We start from the raw sequence: 18,526 nt of genomic DNA, 5'->3' as shown, positions 1-18,526 counted from the left end.
CCCCTGCACTACAACTGCATGGGCATTCCTACTCCAGTGTGTTCCCGATGCACTGCAGCACTTCCAGAGACTCTCACACCTGTGTTTGTGTGTTGTCAACACCCCAGTACACCCAGACACTCACCCCTGTGCACTTGTGTCACCCTAGTGCTACAAGAGACCCTTAGGTCTATGTTCTTAGCATCCCAATGCTGCAAGATAGACTTCTATACTCCTGCCTTTACATAATTCCAACACCTTTGTGCTTTTAGATACCCTTGCACTCATACTTTCTGGTAAGTCCTGTATTCCTATGCTGCAATAAACGTCTGCACTCCAGCCTTTCTGTAGTTCAAACACCTCAGTGCTTCTACATACCTTTGAAACTTGTCAAACCTTGCAGGGTGCTCTTGCAAATGGCAGGCACTCTTTAGATTGCACCTCAAACACAACGCCATCAAACATACAGGCTGCACAGTGGATCTGGAATTCTTAGCCATTTGTAAAATCAGCAGTGCAAGTACGTTTCCAATTATACACCAGTAGGACCAATACTGCAGATTCAAGATGTAATTTAAAGGGTAACTGTACCATACATGCCCCCATGAATCACCCCAAGCATTCACATACTCTAAGTACATTTAATTGAATAACATTAATAGTACTGCGATGGCTATCTATGGCACAAAAAGGTTACAGCAGAGTCTCACAGTGTCATCTGAATATTTGATCCTTGAGGTATATATGGTGCAGTAAGTCAGAAGGTTTATCCATCTTAGTGCATTCTATGCATTAGGATAAAATGCCTTCTGTGTGCAGCAGCTTCCCTCACACCCCTAATACTTAACTGAGCCTCTCTCTGTCCAGCGATGTCCACGAGTGTCTCAGCCGTCCGAGATTCTCTTTCCTGATTGGCTGAGACACAGGAGCAGTGCCATTGGCTATCGCTGCTGTCAAAGTCAACTAGTCAATCAGGAGAGAGAGTGGTGAGGCCAGGTCATGGCTCTGTGTCTGAAAGGACACAGGGAGCCGTGACTTGGCTCGGTTGCCCCCATAGCAAGCACAGGGAGGGGCCAGGATCACAGAAGAGGGACCCGAGAAGAGGAGGATCCAGGCTGCTCTGTGCAAATCCACTGCAACAGAGCAGGTAAGAAAATATCTGTAATTTTTTATAGGGAAAAAAAAAAAAGCGACTTTACAATCACTTAAAAAAAAAAAAAAATCTGCAGCACCCTTTTAAAATGTCCTGCAACACCAAATACTTAAGTGGTCACCATGCCAAATACATTGAGGCGGTAAAGAAGCTTTACCATTCAGAGATTTGGCTGGGAGCTTTAGAGACTGCTGCAGGTATGTGCACCTCTAAGTTTCTCTTTGTGTATTGATCACAGAGTCTCAAAGTGCATAAAGAATGCATACGCTTTTCTATTTAAAAAAAAAAAAAAAAAAAAAAAGTTTTTTTTAATTAGGCTGCATTCACATGTCAGTGTATAATCGCGTTCCGCCCGCGATTCGGAGATTTATTGCAAATCGCGGGACGCCTAGCGTTGCCCGTTGATTTGCAATAGCCCCCCAAACGCCGAGCGATGTTGCCGCGATTTACGCCAGCCGAATCGCGGCAACATCGCGCAAACAAAATCGCGGGACGCAATACGCTCCAAAGAAGCTCTTGTACTTTTTTGGAGCGTATTGCGTCCCGCGATTTTGTTTGCGCGATGTTGCCGCGATTCGGCGGGCGTAAATCGCATCAACATCGCTGACCACTGGCAATTAGAGCCGGTGCAAATAGTAGTGGTAGGAATCAGATTCCTGGTGCAGATCTCTGTGGCTAGGTGCTGGCCTCAGGCCCCGTTCACTATAATGACAGGTCGCCAGCGGGCGCAGCTGTTTGCGGCTCTCTGCACAGCCAGCGATTACCTGTGTGTATTCAGCAGCGATTACCACAGGTAATTACTGCCTTTGTAGAGAGCCCCGAACAGCTGCGGCTGCTGGCGGCCTGTAAAATATGGTGAACGGGGCCAGCCCCCACACCTAGCCACAAGCAGGTACTGCCACTACAATTTGCACCAGCCTTCTTAATCACCAGTGTGAATGCAGCCTAAATGCTGCTCATTTTTGTATCCGTAAATATCCCTAGAAAACAAAGATTTTACAAAAAAACTTACTGCTATTTCTGACAGCTTCATATTGAGACCTTACACTCTGCAAATATGATTCGAAATCTTCTGGTACAGAGCTGTAAACAAAAACAAAAAGATATATTAAAAGACTGGGTTAGATGGCTGAGCTTGCCACATTGCTTTCAAGTAAATGTTCTTGGGAACAGCAACAAGAAGTAGGCAAGAGGAGAAAGGGGTAAAACAATTTCCCTAGCTGTCTTCCAATGGCACTTTATTTCCAATGATAAGCACTGCTGCTATTACTATACGAAATATTAGGTGTAAGCATAGGTCAGAAGGGTGAGAAAGAAAAACCCACAATGAAAGCTCAGCCTGCATTCCATGCATGTTTCCTGCTCTGCGTACAAAACACACAGGGCGTGCTCCCTGCCGTGGGTGTCAATATGTTTCTAACGACCTACGCTACTGTTGTCCAGCAATGTTGTATATATTATACACACACATATATATATATATATATATATATATATATATATATATATATATATATATATATATATATATACACACACACACACACTTTTTTTTAGATGTCTTTACCAAGAGGAAGACAGGATCTAAGTTGAACCAGGCCTGCTTTGCTCTAGCATGGCCCCTGTACCACAGACATTATACTGACATGAGAACTTCCCTGCTACAGTGATGTGCCACCAAGTGCTCTTCACAGTACTTTATAGCACTGTCCGATGCCCTGAAACTGATTAGCTTTAAAGGTAGAAGTTCAGCAAAAACTCTAAATCTACTTGCAGCCGAATTCTAAAGCTAAACTATCTATCCCTGTAAAGCAAAAATCGCTATACATACCTTTTCTGCAGCAGCTCCGGTCCCATGCTGAGTGGTCAGCGGCAGCTTCTCTGTGAATGTGTGTGCAGGAGAGGCAGTCGACAACGGAAGTCCCATAGTAACTCTATGGGTGACATAACTTCCCAGTCGTTGTCAGTTCTCTACTGCACAGAGACCTGACTGGAACGGCTTCAGAAAAGGTATTTATAGAGATTTTTGCTTTACAAGTTTGGATAGATTTGTTTTAGAATGTGGTTTGCGAGTAGATTTAGAGTTCGTTTTTGGCTGAACTTCTACTTTAAGGTTTAGCTCTGGGCTACAGTGGTCACAGACAGACAAGTGAATCCAACTCCTTCCCCCATCGGACCCACAGGTCTAACAAACATGTCCTGTAGTAAACTACTATCCAGTTTTAGAATGCACATGCATATCAAGTGATGAATAGTAGTAAATTGTTGTTTTTATTTTTTAAATACCCCTATCTAGTAATATATGCTAAAATTTTAAAGTACCTGTCACCATTTTTTGTAGCTTGAGCTCGCTGTTTTATCCACTGCTGCCGATGTTGCTGTAAGACAGAAATATAAAGTATTACTATAACTGTATGGATGAACAGGGCAATTCCACTTAATTGATAGAAGGTGCATGCATTTATTTTTTCTCTTTCAGTCAGTTAGCGTTTTGCCAACCCACTGGGTCGCCTCCCTATTGTTCCTAAGAAACAGCAGACGGGTGGCAAAAGATAGTGAAAGAATTTTTAGCGTTTAGGCATTGGTTGATCCTTGTACGTATAATCTCTCCTGAAGTACAGGCTTTTTCACATCCTAATTTCTTTTGTCTCTACATGGACCCCAATACTACAGAAATGCTTTTGTGAACAAGGTTGCATTACTGAGTAGAAACTGACTGTTCTGTGAGCATTCGCAAGCAAAAGAAACCAGAAAATGGGAAGTTGGGCCAATTATAGGAGACCTTAGTGATTGTAAAACTGTTCTACTTTCAGCTAAATATCAGGCCACCGTGAGGGGTGCCTCCTGGGGCAGGCATTTATGGATGGGGAGGGGAAGCTGGTGGACTAGTTTTCCCTGTGCTGCCTTCTTTACTTCCTTTCTCTTCTTCCCTCCCCTAATTTATTCCTCATCTTTCCCTGCCTCCCTTTCCTTACCTGTTTTTTCTCTTTCCGCGTCCTTTTCCCTTTACCCCCCACACCCCCTCCCTTTTTCATCTTTCTGTACTTGAATTAGTATCTGGGTTTTACCATGTATGTCGGGGGGGGGGGGGACTCCTTTATTGTTTTAGAATACCTGCCTATTATTGATGTTATTTTGACAATGGAGGTAACAACCTTCTGTTGTCTGAAGTGCACAATTTAGTTTTAATAAATGGTTTATGGAGAAAAAAAAAAAAAGAAAGCAGAAAATGGACAAGGTGCAGATGAGGACGAGTTAAAGGATTGAAACCTACGTGTATATTGTTTATATGTGTCCTGTGTGTGTCTGAATGAACTCAGCCATCTTCGATGATGCATTACGGGTCCTTACAACTAAGTTCTTTTTTGAGATCTTCATTTGCAAAAGGAATCCATTACATGGAAATTCACAGAATGTACAATGTATGTCTGATACAGAAATTGTTTTTCATGTTGTATTAGAGCTAACATTATTTAGGTGAAAGATAGGAAATATTTCAATATACTTACAAATGTTTTAACTTCTAAGGTGATATACTTTGATTTGTTGAGCACAGATTAGATATCAGATGATGGTACTGAAATGGAAATAACTCATTCAACCAGAAGCTTTTTTCTTTTAAACATCTTCCTCATCTTTTTGTTCTTGCACATCTCATGGGAATGTATCATTGCCAACACTGACAATGTCTTGTGGAGATGCAGCATTTCCTGATTATGTGTTTCTTACAGACTGACTGTTACCTTAAATCAATTCACCACCAAGCTTAATTTCCTTTCAAATGTTAAATATTTTACTGGAAATTCTTCACATACAGCTCAGTAAAGAGCCTGCTAGCAAATGAGGCAATCAATACAATAAATGACTCAGGAATCAGATGTCTCTGATCTTCTAAGTAACAGAAATCCCTTAAATTAAATAATGCATCAAAGTGTAAGAAACTCAGTTAAAATAGTTTTCCATCTTACATACTCTGAGATAAAATATTAAAAAGGTGATGTCCACATGCTTATCCCTGGCAATGACTTGCCAAAGTTCTCTCTTCCATTAAGGCATGTTTTTTTCTACTCTGGGCTATTCTCTACAATCCAAATGATGATTCCACTGATAAGATAATAAATGTAGGAATTCATTCCATTTAAAACTGAACAATGGACTATCTCCAAATAACTCTTTACTGGTGTGATTTTCCAGAATCTGGAACAAATGAAAATCCAACAGGAAGAATAAAACCTCTCATGATGGCTGTAGCAGGTAGGTGGACCATCAAACACAAGAGATCCCTTTGCTGTAGTCCCCAAAAATAATAGAAGGTGGTATGTACTTCGCTTTAGGCGTCTTGACCCTCTAAAACCCTATAATGTATTTACATACATGTTATTTATAAGTTCTTGTAATGAACTGAGAAAACACAAGGTGAAACTACCTACACTTTACCTTGATATTCACACTCATATAGATTAGATATTTGAATATATAGAGGCCAATCTATTTACCTGGTATTGCAACAGTAAATCCATCATCCTAGGCTTTCTTTACAAAGGCCACAAGTTAGACGAGCCTTCTTTAAAAAGGAAGTAATGGAGTGGATTCCCTAAAGAGAAATAGGCTGTTCATTTTGGAAGGGAAGTGGCATTTTGCAAAGGGATTTTCCCCTCAATCTCAGTGAATGTGGTGATGTTTCACTTTGCAAAGACAATTCAACTACATACAAAGAAACAAAAACTGAATTTTTGATTTCAAATGATGCAAGTCAGCAGTGTTTCACCTCATTCACTAAGCTCTAAGGAAAAGTCCTTTGCATAGTGCAATTTCCCTTACAAAGTAAACAGCCTATTTGCCTTTAGTAAATCAACCCCAATAAGTTGGATGTATCCTCTTATTATGTGTATGACAGGGCCTGTGTACATTTGTAAAATAGCACACTGGTAATGCACTAGGCTCGTGTGCCCTCCAAAGGTTTATCATTCAAAACAAAACATACAGCCAAATGGATACTCACAAAAATAAATGTATGCAGGTGCTGTATGACACTAAATCTTAATCCAGTGTGGGAATAGCGTGGCCAAACACACCGTAATGCTGCACTGGCAAACTTGCGTGTTTTGGGGTATGCACTCCCTTCTTCAGAACTCTGGAGGGGATGCATCCCCTGAAACATGTCAGCTTGTCAGCGCAGCGTTACATTTTTTTGGCCACGCTATTCCCACACTTGATTGAGATTAGGTGTCATATAGCACCTGTATACATTTATTTTTGCGCATATCCTTTTGGCTGGAAGTTTTTGTTTCACCTAATAAACCTTCAGTAATGAATTAGGCGTGTGCACCCTCCTGTGTGCACTTTTACAGTAGTCTACTAGATTCCCCGATCTGGGGAGGGCAGCACTGATGAAGCATACCTAAATGCTGTTATTCCATTTGCTTTTTATGATCCACTGCACAAGTAGACTCTGAGACAGAACTCTATTCTCTGGAAGTGTTTACATGTTTTGTGCCTGAGTATATTTGTGTTAGAACTGCTTTTCTTTCCATATCAGTTAATAGAGAAGCAAAAGCAGCAGAAGCAGTTTAGGTTTAAATCAGAAGCACTTACAATCTTGCTCTGAAAAATCTCTGGAGCATCTTCGGATTTTTGCATTCAGGTTTTGAATGCAAGCTTTACACCTGAAAACATACTGCATTTGCCAGTCTAAGGCCTCATTCACATGGATGCCGAGACCTATATACCATCAATGGGCCATTTATTTATGTGGCTAGAACTTCCAGGTGCTGCATGCAGAAAGCATATGTAAGTCTATGGGGACACAGCAGTTGCATAAACACCTCTATTTCTCCTAGGTTGACAGGCATGTGCATGAGCAGCCCCAGACAGTGTGCTTTCAGCCTGCTAAATTAGAATGAGCAGTTGTGCCCTTGCAGCTGCTCAAGCCCACTGATAGGCATGCCCTGAATGTACACGGTCTGGGGCTACTCACCCACACAAGCAGCTACATCCATGTAGATGTACATAGGCTGCCTGCACGCAGCTTCTCGAGGCTCCAGAAGCATAAACAAAAAGCCTTTTTACAGTGTACAGGCCTCTGTGTAAATGATGCATAAACAAGTTCATAAACTGTCCTGTTTATTCTATGAAATAAAAATTTAATAAATTTTGTATGAAATTAATAAGCTAGAATATATTTTGTTTTACATATAAAAGCTCCTAATAGTCACTATAGATCATCACTCCAAAAGGTGGTAAAAATAGGGGTGGGAACAATGAAAAGACAAGTTCACTCCAAAAGTGCTATATTTGTTCAAGCTGTTCTCATTAGCATTTCAACTTAAAGCGGAGTTCCACCCTGAAAAACATATTTTAGCTAAAAATACCCCCGGGACAGTCAGGGCTAGTGCATTTCAGTAACGATGGTCCCTGAACTGTCCCGTTTCACTTACCTTTTAGAAGAAATACTTACCTTGAAAATGTCTTGTCCAGCGCTGCCATCTCAGGTGTGGGCAGCTGAAGCCGGAGCGTCCTGTTTGGTGTCCTCTTCGGTGACGTCGGAGTCCCAGAATGCCCTGCAGGCGCGTCATCCCTGCACAGCTTCTGGGCATGCCCAGAAGCTGTTTAGCAGGGAATGACGCACCTGCACTGGAAGTGACGAGCAGGGCTGGTGCAGGCGCATTGACTCCTGGGAGCGATGACGCTCATCTCCCAGGTGTCCATGCAAGCAGGAAGAGACAGCGTGGGCCGCCCGCAGGGGAAGGAAGAGGAAGGAAGGTAAGTATATTTTCTTTAAAAACAAGGTAAGTAATGCAAAAAAAAAATTTAAACTATCCAATTCTTTTTCAGGAAAAAAAAGAAAGCGGATGGTGAAAAGTTGTTTGAGGCCGGAACTCCGCTTTAACCTGTTCCGCCGCTTCCCAGATCTTCTACTCCATATTTACATTAGAGATCAGAAGGATGCCAAGTCACTACTGGGAGGAGGGAACAGGGCAAGCTGAACAAATGACTTTAACCATTTGCATACCGGGCCATTTCTGGCACTCCGCTCCTACATGTAAAAATTATATTTTTTTTGCTACAAAAATTACTCAGAACCCCCAAACGTTATATATTTATTTTTAGCAGAGACCCTGGGGAATAAAAATGGCGGTCATTGCAACTTTTTATGTCAGGCGGTATTTGCACAGAATTTTTTCAAACGCTTTTTTTGGAAAAATAAGTTTTATGAATTAAAAAAAACAAAACACTAAAGTTAGCACAATTTTTTGTATAATGTGAAAGATGTTACGCCGAGTAAATAGATACCCAACATGTCACACTTTAAAATTGCACACACACTTGTGGAATGACGCCAAACTTCGGTACTTAAAAATCTCCATAGGCAACTCTTTAACATTTTTTACAGGTTACCAGTTTAGAGTTACAGAGGAGGTCTTGGGATAGAACTGTTGTTCTCCCTGTAAAGTTCGTGGTGATAACTCACATTATTGGATTGAACGCTGTTTACATATGTGTCCGCGACGTACGCATGCTTTAGCTTCTGCATGCAAGCACGCGGGGACGGGAGCACTTGCATTTTTTTATTATTATTGTTTATTTTTACATTTTCCCTTTCATTTTTTTTTATCACTTTTATTCCTATTAGAAGGAATGTAAACATCCCTTGTAATAGGAATAGTGCATGACAGGTCCCCTTTATGGAGAGATCTGGGGTCAATAAGACCTCAGATCTCTCTCCTACAGGCTGAAAAGCCTGAAATAAGAAAAAAAAACAAAAAAAAACAAACACATCTCGGCTATCCAGCCGAGATCATGGCAGTATAGACAACTGCCAGGCCGGGCGTGACGTCATAACATTGCGCCCGGGCCTCTGAGAGACAGAGACTGCCAGGGACCATCTGGTCCTCGGCAGTCTCTATGGTGTACTTACGCGGCCGGCGGATTCCTGCGGGGGCGAGGCGGTAGAAGCACCCCTGCCAGTAAGAAGGATCAAGCGGCTGAAAAGCCGCTATGATTGTTCTTACAATGCAGGGAATCGCCAGCTAAAAAAAATTATATCTGAATGATGCCTGCTCTACAGTGCCTGCAGCTAGAGGTCAGTGTAGGCTTATTTTTTTTTCACTGGTTTGTTAAAACTGAACACCAAATTAAACAAATATTTCTACATATAAGAACTGTGTCTTGGTGCCATGTGCGTATTTATCCTAAATCTGTGCAGCAACCCTGCATTAAACTAATGCTACAGCTGTGGCCAAAGGTTTTGAGAATTACACAAAATGGGATTTTTAAATTACCGTAAAATCCATTTCTCTGATGTTCATTGACAGACACAGTTCCTGTTATTCTTGACCATTGGGTTATACTGCCCCCACAGGAGTAGGACACTAGGCAGAAAACTTCTGGCTACACCCATGGGCAGTCCCAGGGAGTATACTCCCTCTCTCAGCTATAGTCACTGTTAAAAGCAGTGTCAGGAGAATTATAACTCCACAAAAAAGTGGGTGCTGTGTCCGCCAATGAACATCAGAGAAATAGATTTTACGATAAGTCAAAAACGCAGTTTTCGCTTTGGTTCCTTAACGGACACAGCTCCTGTCATTCTTGACCATTGGGATGTCCCAAAAGCAGTCTTAAACATAAGGGGTGGAAAACAGCAAAACATTCCCAGGGCTAAACAGCCAACCAGGCAAAAGGGGCTCTACCAAAACAACTGGAGCCCACCTGAAGAAAACAATACACCCTCAAAGAGGATCAGGTCCTCTTAAACAACAGCCTGCAAAACATTGCAGCCAAAAGGAAACATCCGCAGATGCCAACACATCCACTTTATAAAACTTTGTAAAAGTGTGCACCGACAACCAGGTGGTCTGCCTTGCAAACCTGCGTCACTGACGCTTGATGAACCCCCGTTTGTCTGATCCATCTGGAAATGGTCGCAGAGGAAGCGGACAACCCTTTGCGAGGTCCACCCGTGAGCACAAATAGAGAGTCTAACTTCCTGAAAGACTCCGTAGCTACAAGGTACACCCTAATTGCCCAGACAACATCCAAGGTATGCAAGGCAATTTCCTTCGGATGTTTGGGCCTGGGACACAGGGAAGGCAACACAATGTCTGCATTCAAATGAAAGTCAGAGACCACGTTAGGAAGGAATGACCGACAGGGGCGAAGCACCACCTTATCCCTGTGAATCGCCAGTTCTGACACCCTCTTCTGGGACAGCATAAGCAGGGGAATTGCCTGAATATTTTCAAAAGGGAAGCTTCTGTAGAGCTGAAAACACCAAATTAGGATCCCAAGGTGGCAACGGAGCCCGCATTGGAGAAATCAAATGTCGGGCACTCTAAAGAAAAGTACCCACCGGGGAGTGTGTGGCCAAAGGTCGTTGGAAAAAGACCGCCAAGGCCGATACCTGGCCCTTGATGGTACTCCAGGCCAATTTCTGTTTAACCCCCTGTTGAAGGAAGGTTAAGATCCGAGCCACCGTGAAGAAGCGAGGATGAACCCAAAGAGACTCACACCACGCAATATACGTCTTCCACGTACGATGGTAAATCTTCCTTGAAGTAGATTTCCTAGCTTTTAATAGTATAGGAATCACCGACTCAGATAAACCTCTATCCTTTAGCACCTGGCGCTCAACAGCCAAGACGTCAAAGCCAGCGACTGTAAAGCAGGATGGAAGATTGATCCTTGGAACAGTAGATCCTCCCTGAGAGGAAGCTTCAAAGGAACCTCGGCAACCAACCGCAACAGATCGCCGTACCAAGCCCAGCGAGGCCAGTCCGGAGCCACTAAGATTACCGGAATCCCTTCTGCCTAGATCCTGCGTACAAGTCTGGGCAGAAGCTTGAGAGGAGGGAAGGAGTAAATCAGATGATACTGACCCCACGGGGCCACCAGTGCATCTGTGGCGTCCGACACAGGGTCCCTTGACCAAGCCATGGCACTTCTCGTCCCACCTTCGTGATTGACATAAGCCACAGCTGTGGCATTGCCCGATTAAATGCGCACAGGGCAGCCCTGAAGACGTCCAATGATCCAGACACAATCTGATCGCTCTGAGCTTCCAGGACATTGATTGGTATTCTGGACAATTCCAGCGTCTATATTCCCTGAGCAGAAAGCTTGCCCAAGATGCCCCCTCCAGCCGGACAGGCTGGCATCCGTGGTGACCACTGTCCAATACAAGGGTTGCAAGGATTTTCCCAGCTGAAGAGCAAAGCCACCATATCATTGACTTCTTTGTTTCCCTACTCAGCCGGATCTGATTGTTCAGAGACTGCGGAGTCTTGTTCCATTTAATCAGAATTTTCATTTTGTAGGGACCTCGTATGGAACTGCGCAAAGGGAACCGCCTCGAAGGTAGATACCATGAGGCCCAGCACCCGCATGCAAGTCCAGAGGGATGACCATTTGTTGGACAGCAGGAGGCGAATTGCAGAGGACTGGGGTAAAATCATTTTCTCAGATGAATCCCTGTTCCGACTGTTTAGGGCATCCAGGGAAAAAAACTTGTCCGGAGAAGAAAAGGTGAGCACTACCATCAGTCCTAGGTCATGCCAACAGTAAAGCATCCCGAGACCATTCTTGTGTGGGGTTACTTCTCACACAAGGGAGTGGGCTCACTAACAATTTTGCCTTAGAACATCCTCCGAGAGCAACCATCCAAGAACAGTTTGGTGAAGAACAATGTCTTTTCCAGCATGATGGAGCACCTTGTCATAAGGCAAAAGTGATAACCAGGTGGCTTGGGGAACAAAATATCAAAATTTTGGGTCCATGGCCAGAAAACTCCCCAGACCTTAATCCCACTGAGAACGTGGTCAATTCTCAAGAGGCGGGTGAACAAAGAAACCCCACAAATTCTGACAAACTCCAAGCATTGAATATGCGAGAATGCGCTGCCATCAGTCAGTATGTGACCCAGAAGTTGATTGACAGCATGCCAGGGCCAATTGAAGAGGTCTTAAAAAAGAAGGAACAACACTGCAAATATTGACTCTTTGCATAAACTTCATGTAATTGTCAATAAAAGCCTTTGTCACTCACGAAATGCTTGTAATTTAACTTCAGTATACCATAGTAACATCTGAAAAAAAGATCTGAACACTGAAGCCGCAGACTTTTTGAAAATGTATACAGGTCCTTCTCAAAAAATTAGCATATTGTGATAAAGTTCATTATTTACTGTAATGTACTGATAAACATTAGACTTTCATATATTTTAGATTCATTACACACAACTGAAGTAGTGCAAGCCTTTTATTGTTTTTAATATTGATGATTTTGGCAAACAGCTCATGAAAAACCAGAATTTCTATCTCAAAAAATTAGCATATTTCATCCGACCAATAAAAAAAAAAAAAAGCTGTTTTTAATACAAAAAAAGTCAACCTTCAAATAATTATGTTCAGTTATGCACTCAATACTTGGTCGGGAATCCTTTTGCAGAAATGACTGCTTCAATGCGGCGTGGCATGGAGGCAATCAGCCTGTGGCACTGCTGAGGTGTTATGGAGGCCCAGGATGCTTCGATAGCGGCCTTGAGCTCATCCAGAGTGTTGGGTCTTGCGTCTCTCAACTTTCTCTTCACAACATCCCACAGATTCTCTATGGGGTTTAGGTCAGGAGAGTTGGCAGGCCAATTGAGCACAGTAATACCATGGTCAGTAAACCATTTACCAGTGGGTTTTGGCACTGTGAGCAGGTGCCAGGTCGAGCTGAAAAATGAAATCTTCATCTCCTTAAAGCTTTTCAGTAGATGGAATCATGAAGTGCTCCAAAATCTCCTGATAGCTAGCTGCATTGACCCTGCCCTTGATAAAACACAGTGGACCAACACCAGCAGCGGACATGGCACCCCAGACCATCACTGACAGTGGGTACTTGACACTGGACTTCAGGCATTTTGGCATTTCCCTCTCCCCAGTCTTCCTCCAGACTCTGGCACCTTGATTTCCGAATGACATGCAAAATTTTCTTTCATCCAAAAAAGTACTTTGGACCACTGAGCAACAGTCCAGTGCTGCTTCTCTGTAGCCCAGGTCAGGCGCTTCTGCCGCTGTTTCTGGTTCAAAAGTGGCTTGACCTGGGGAATGCGGCACCTGTAGCCCATTTCCTGCACACGCCTGTACACGGTGGCTCTAGATGTTTCTACTCCAGACTCAGTCCACTGCTTCCGCAGGTCCCCCAAGGTCTGGAATCGGTCCTTCTCCACAATCTTCCCCAGGGTCTGGTCACCTCTTCTCGTTGTGCAGCATTTTCTGCCACACTTTTTCCTTCCCACAGACTTCCCACTGAGGTGCCTTGATACAGCACTCTGGGAACAGCCTATTCGTTCAGAAATTTCTCTGTGTCTTACCCTCTTGCTTGAGGGTGTCAATGATGGCCTTCTGGACATCAGTCAGGTCGGCAGTCTTACCCATGATTGCGGTTTTGAGTAATAAACCAGGCTGGGAGTTTTTAAAAGCCTCAGGAATCTTTTGCAGGTGTTTAGAGTTAATTAGTTGATTCAGATGATTAGGTTAATAGCTTGTTTAGAGAACCTTTTCATGATATGCTAATTTTTTGAGATAGGAATTTTGGTTTTTCATGAGCTGTATGCCAAAATCATCAATATTAAAACAATAAAAGGCTTGCACTACTTCAGTTGTGTGTAATGAATCTAAAATATATGAAAGTCTAATGTTTATCAGTACATTACAGAAAATAATGAACTTTATCACAATATGCTAATTGTTTGAGAAGGACCTGTATTTGTGTCATTCTCAAAACTTTTGGCCATGGCTGTGCACACTTTGACCGGGCTTTCGTGCAATACATACTTGTTACTGCTGCTCTCTCGCCGTGTGCAGGGTTACTGGTCTCGTATCAACCCCCCTGTAGCTTTTAGGTAGACAGCCTGTAGTGAGTGGAGCTGCTGGATCTCTGCCACAAGTTTGCTCTCTATGCACAGCCCAGTGGTGTTACCACTACCTTTACAAGTAGCCTTTGGTACACACGAAGTGATTTCATATTCTCGGTGGCTACTGAGTAATATGTTTAACCACTTGACCTCTGGAAGATTTATCCCCCTTCATGACCAGGCCATTTTTTGGCACTGCGTTACTTTAACTGACATCTGCCGGGTCATGCGACGCTGTACCCAAATAAAGTTTGTTCTTTTTTCCCCAACAAATAAGACTTTTTTAGTTGTTTTTGATCACCTTTGCGCTTTTTATTTTTTTGCGCTATAAACAAAAAAAGGCCGACAGTTTTGAAAAAAAAAAACAAAAACTAACCATATTTCTACTTTCTGCTATAAAGCATATTTAATAAAAACCAGAGTTAGACTTGCCGGTAACTTGGTCTCTAGGAGTCGTCCAGGACAGTACAGGGGAGACAAGCTCCACCTCCAGAGGCAGGAAACACAAAGGTCAAATCCTTAAAGGGCGGACACTATTCCTTTTCCCCAGTCTTTTTCATCAGAACTTCCCCGGAATGGTATCTGTAACAACAAAAAAACACTCCCCAAGAATACAACAGCATATAGGGAGGGAAACCCTGCTGACCTTGACAACTCCTAGAAACAGAGTTACCGGTAAGTCTAACTCTGGTTTTCTCCAGTCGTCTGTCCAGGACAGCACATAAGAGGATCAACGAGAACTTACCAGATGGGGGGGACATATGGGACTACCACCTTGAGGACCTTTCTCCCGAATGCTTGATCCTACACAGAGAGAAGGTCTAGTCTAGAATGCTTAATAAACGTCTAGTACAGGGATCCTCAAACTACGGCCCTCCAGCTTTTGCAGTACTACACATCAAATGAGGCATTGCAAAACTCTGACATTCACAGGCATGATGGGAATTGTAGTTCCTGAACAACTGGAGGGCCGTAGTTTGAAGACCCCTGGTCTAGTAGCGCGACCATGTTGCTGCTCGGCAAATCTGTTCTGGTGTCGCCACAGCTAGCTCTGCCTAAGAAGCTGACAGCGCCCATGTGGAGTGAGCCATTGGGGGCAATCCTTCAGAATTTTATAAGCTTCCACGATTGCTTGTTTGATCCACTGGGTGATTGGGCTCTTCGAAGCTTGGAACCCCAATTTTTTACCAGAATGCAAAATAAATAGGGCATTTGATTTTCTAATGCCTTTGGACAATTCCAAAGAATGCAAGACACAGGCCCACATGTCCAGTTGGTGGAATTCTGCTTTTTTAGGATTAGTTGGATATGTACAGAAGGAAGGGAAAACAATCTGAGCCCTGTGGAATTAAGAGACCACCTTAGGTAAGAATCCCAGATCCGTACGCATTGCCAGTCTGTCCTCAAAAATTTGCAGGAAAGGCACCCGAATAGAAAGCGTCTGCAGGTCGCTAATGCGTCTGGCTGTTGAAATCGCAACCAAAAAAGCCATTTTGAGAGTAGCCCACTTTAAGGACAGGTCTTCCTCTTGTAAACGTTTGCAATACGATTGCCAAATCCCGTTTTGGCAGAACCATAAATAGAATGCTCCTAATTCTGGCTAACCCCTTAATAACCTTGCTGACTAGAGGTTCTAACACCAGGGGCTGCTCCAAAAAAACAGACAGGGCCACCACTTGAACTTTTAATGTACTAATGGCCAGCCCTTGGTCTGCTCCATCTGGTAAAAACTCCAAGACGGCTGGGATACCTGCGGACACCTTCCTGGTGTGCAACCATGAACAGATGATTTTCCAAAACTTAAAATTGCTTGAGTCACCTTCTTTCTGCTAGATCGGATTGTATTCACAACCCTGTCTGAGAGCCCCTTAGACTTCAGGAGGCTTTCCTCAGACACAAAGCCAACAATTTCAGGCAGAGACATATCAGAGGCGAAACGCCCACTTCTGAACCAGGGCATCCATCTCCCTGGCCCCCACATCTCTTTCCAAGGAAACCTTGCCATTTGCCTTGTTGGCGAATAGATCCACCTCTGGAAGACCCCACTTCTGCCACTAGCTGGAAGACGTCCCTGTTCAATGACCATTCTGATTAGTGCACCTGGTGGCAACTTAGAAAGTCCACCAGACGATTCTCCACTCCCCTGAGGTGGACTGTGGAGATTGAATTCAGGTTCACCTCGGCCCAAGTAAAAATATCGCCCACCAGCCGGTTCAAGGAAGGCCACTGTGTCCCCTCTTGCTTGTTGATATAGGAGATCGCTGCTACGCTGTCCGAGAGGTCTTGCACGTGGTGATCTCTCTGGCGACTCTTTGGCGAATGCACTCTGAGCCTCCCAAATTGTCTGCAACTCCCTCCAACTGGCTGATCTTTGGGACTCTGCTCTGGACCAGGGTCCCTGGGCTACTTTTGACCCGCCCATGGGCTCCCCATCCCGAAGCACTGGCGTCGGTGGCGATACAAACAGACACTGGAAACGACCACTGAAGACCTTGCAAATAGAATTTCTTCGTTCCTCCGCCACCACAGAGACCGCTTGGTCTTTGGGAATAACTGAAAGGTCTTGTCCAGTGATTGTGGTCTCCTGTCCCAGTTTCCCCAGGATATTGGAATGGAGACACCTAAAATGGGCCCTTGCCCTTGGAACCTCTGGGTTCGTTGCTGCCAAGAGACCTAGACCTGACATGGCTGTTTGGACGGTCACCGCCAGATTGCTTTGAAAAGAAGCCACTGTAGCCTTTACCTTTTCTACCTTCTCCTCCGGTAGACTTTCTGCGTTACTGAGTTTACCCTGTACCCTAGGTAGCACAGGTCCTGTGCCAGGGTCAGGTTTGATTTTTCCCTGTTTATCAACCACCCCAAATTTTCCAGAAAAGGAATGGCTACCCGCATGTCCCCTTGTAACTGGGGCAAAAGTAAAAGGTAGTCTAAATATGGAATGATCGGAATCCCTTTTAGTCTCAGGGGGCTAGTATCTCCGCCAGGACCTTCGTAAAAATCCTGGAGGATAAGGGCAAACCGAACAGCAGAGCCCTTAACTGGAGATGGTGGACTTTTCTTCCCCCACTTGTTTGCCACTCTCAAAAGTTTTTGCGATTCCTCGTGGATCAGGATATGCAAATAAGCATCCCGTAAATCGAGGGAAGCCATAAAAGCAATTTGGGGGGGGGGGATAGATTTTGCCGTAAAGGATTGTTTCCATCCATAACTTCTTGTAGACCACCCAATTGTTCAGAGCCTTAAAGTTCAAAATTAGGCAGAATTTGCCTGATGGTTTCAGACCACGAAAACGTGAGAATAGAAACCCTGGTTTGTCACTTACCGTGGCACCGGAATGACCCACTTGTCTAAAAGGTCGCCAATTTGAGACCGAAGGGCTATCGCCTTCTGAGGATCTCTGGGAGGGGAGGTTATGAGCGTCCTTGCGGGCAGAGTGCCCTTGAACTGAATTCAATAGCCCTCTCTGATTATCGTCAGTATGAACCCATTAGGGGTAACCTTTTCTCACTGTGGGAGGAACCTCCCCAAAAAGAAGGATACCGCTTTTATGTTTTCCCCTTCCCCACTGCTTCTTAGTGGCTGGTACTTTAGGGCACTGATCCTGCAACCTTTGGCGGCGAGAAAAAATGCCTTTCTGTAGTCTTTTTGCTTTTGATCGGAAAGGCTTTCTATTTATCCATGGTTCGGTCTAAGACTTCCTCCAGGTCCTGTTCGAATAATAGGTCCCCCTCCAAAGGGATGCCACAAAGTCCTATTTTTGAGGCTGGTTCACCTGACCAGGATTTCAACCATAGAGCCTGGCGAAAAGAATTTACCAGGGCTGCAGCTTTAACCGAGAATTTGACAGATCTCACCCTGGCGTCGGCCATATAACCTGCGGCTTTCTGTAACATAGGTAGGTAAGACTTTTGGGGAAAAAGTTACTTTCTCAGGCTACACCCACTCCTTTTTGATAGAGTCTGTCAGTGCGCTGTGTACAGAAATACCCTGCCTTGATCCTCTCTCAGGGTCTGTTACATCTGATCATGGAGGGACAGAGAAGCCTGTTCTTTCTTAATCTCCAAGGATTCATAAATCACGCCCAGTAAGGCATCCACCTCCTTGAGTGAGAGCCTGTATCTAGGTGATTTGGTCCCTTGTTCTAGAGTATCTTTGGACAAGGCCGCTTCACTTAGCTCCTCCAAGGAATCTGGGTCTTCCCCCCCCATTTCATCGCCGTTCTCTGGGGCTGAAGGGAGAGATACTTCATCTGGCTGTTTAGGGGGTTTCTAGATTCGACAGCATAGATTAATTGCCTTTATTTCTTTCTTCACACCTAAAATAAAGTCCTTACATGCCCCTGTAGCTTCCTTGTATACCAGTTTATCTATACAAGGCTTGCAGAGTGGTTTGTTACATCCCTCCCTAAATTTAGACCCGCAAGACAGGCAACTCTTCCTTCCCTCCCCCCAAATTCTTTTGGCTGACCCTAAAAACAAGAGAAGGGCAGAAGAAGAAAA

The 18,526-nt window shown here is 44.0% G+C and overlaps 1 protein-coding gene across 2 annotated transcripts in view; it reads right to left on the bottom strand.

The window, feature by feature from the left end:
• Positions 1-18,526, bottom strand: part of AP1AR (adaptor related protein complex 1 associated regulatory protein) — a 98,226-nt gene that overhangs the window by 19,149 nt on the left and 60,551 nt on the right. For both annotated transcript variants that reach the window (XM_082254463.1, XM_082254464.1), the window contains 2 exons: positions 3,455-3,510; positions 2,145-2,215 (listed from right to left, as the gene is read on the bottom strand). In XM_082254463.1, the coding sequence (XP_082110589.1) occupies positions 2,145-2,215; positions 3,455-3,510 (127 nt within the window). The remainder of the gene's footprint in view (positions 1-2,144; positions 2,216-3,454; positions 3,511-18,526) is intronic.

The sequence above is a fragment of the Pelophylax lessonae genome, assembly GCF_965119305.1.
Source record: "Pelophylax lessonae genome assembly, chromosome: 1".
In the NCBI taxonomy this organism is placed as follows: Eukaryota; Metazoa; Chordata; class Amphibia; order Anura; family Ranidae; genus Pelophylax; species Pelophylax lessonae.
This window is presented reverse-complemented; position numbering and strand designations above follow the sequence as displayed.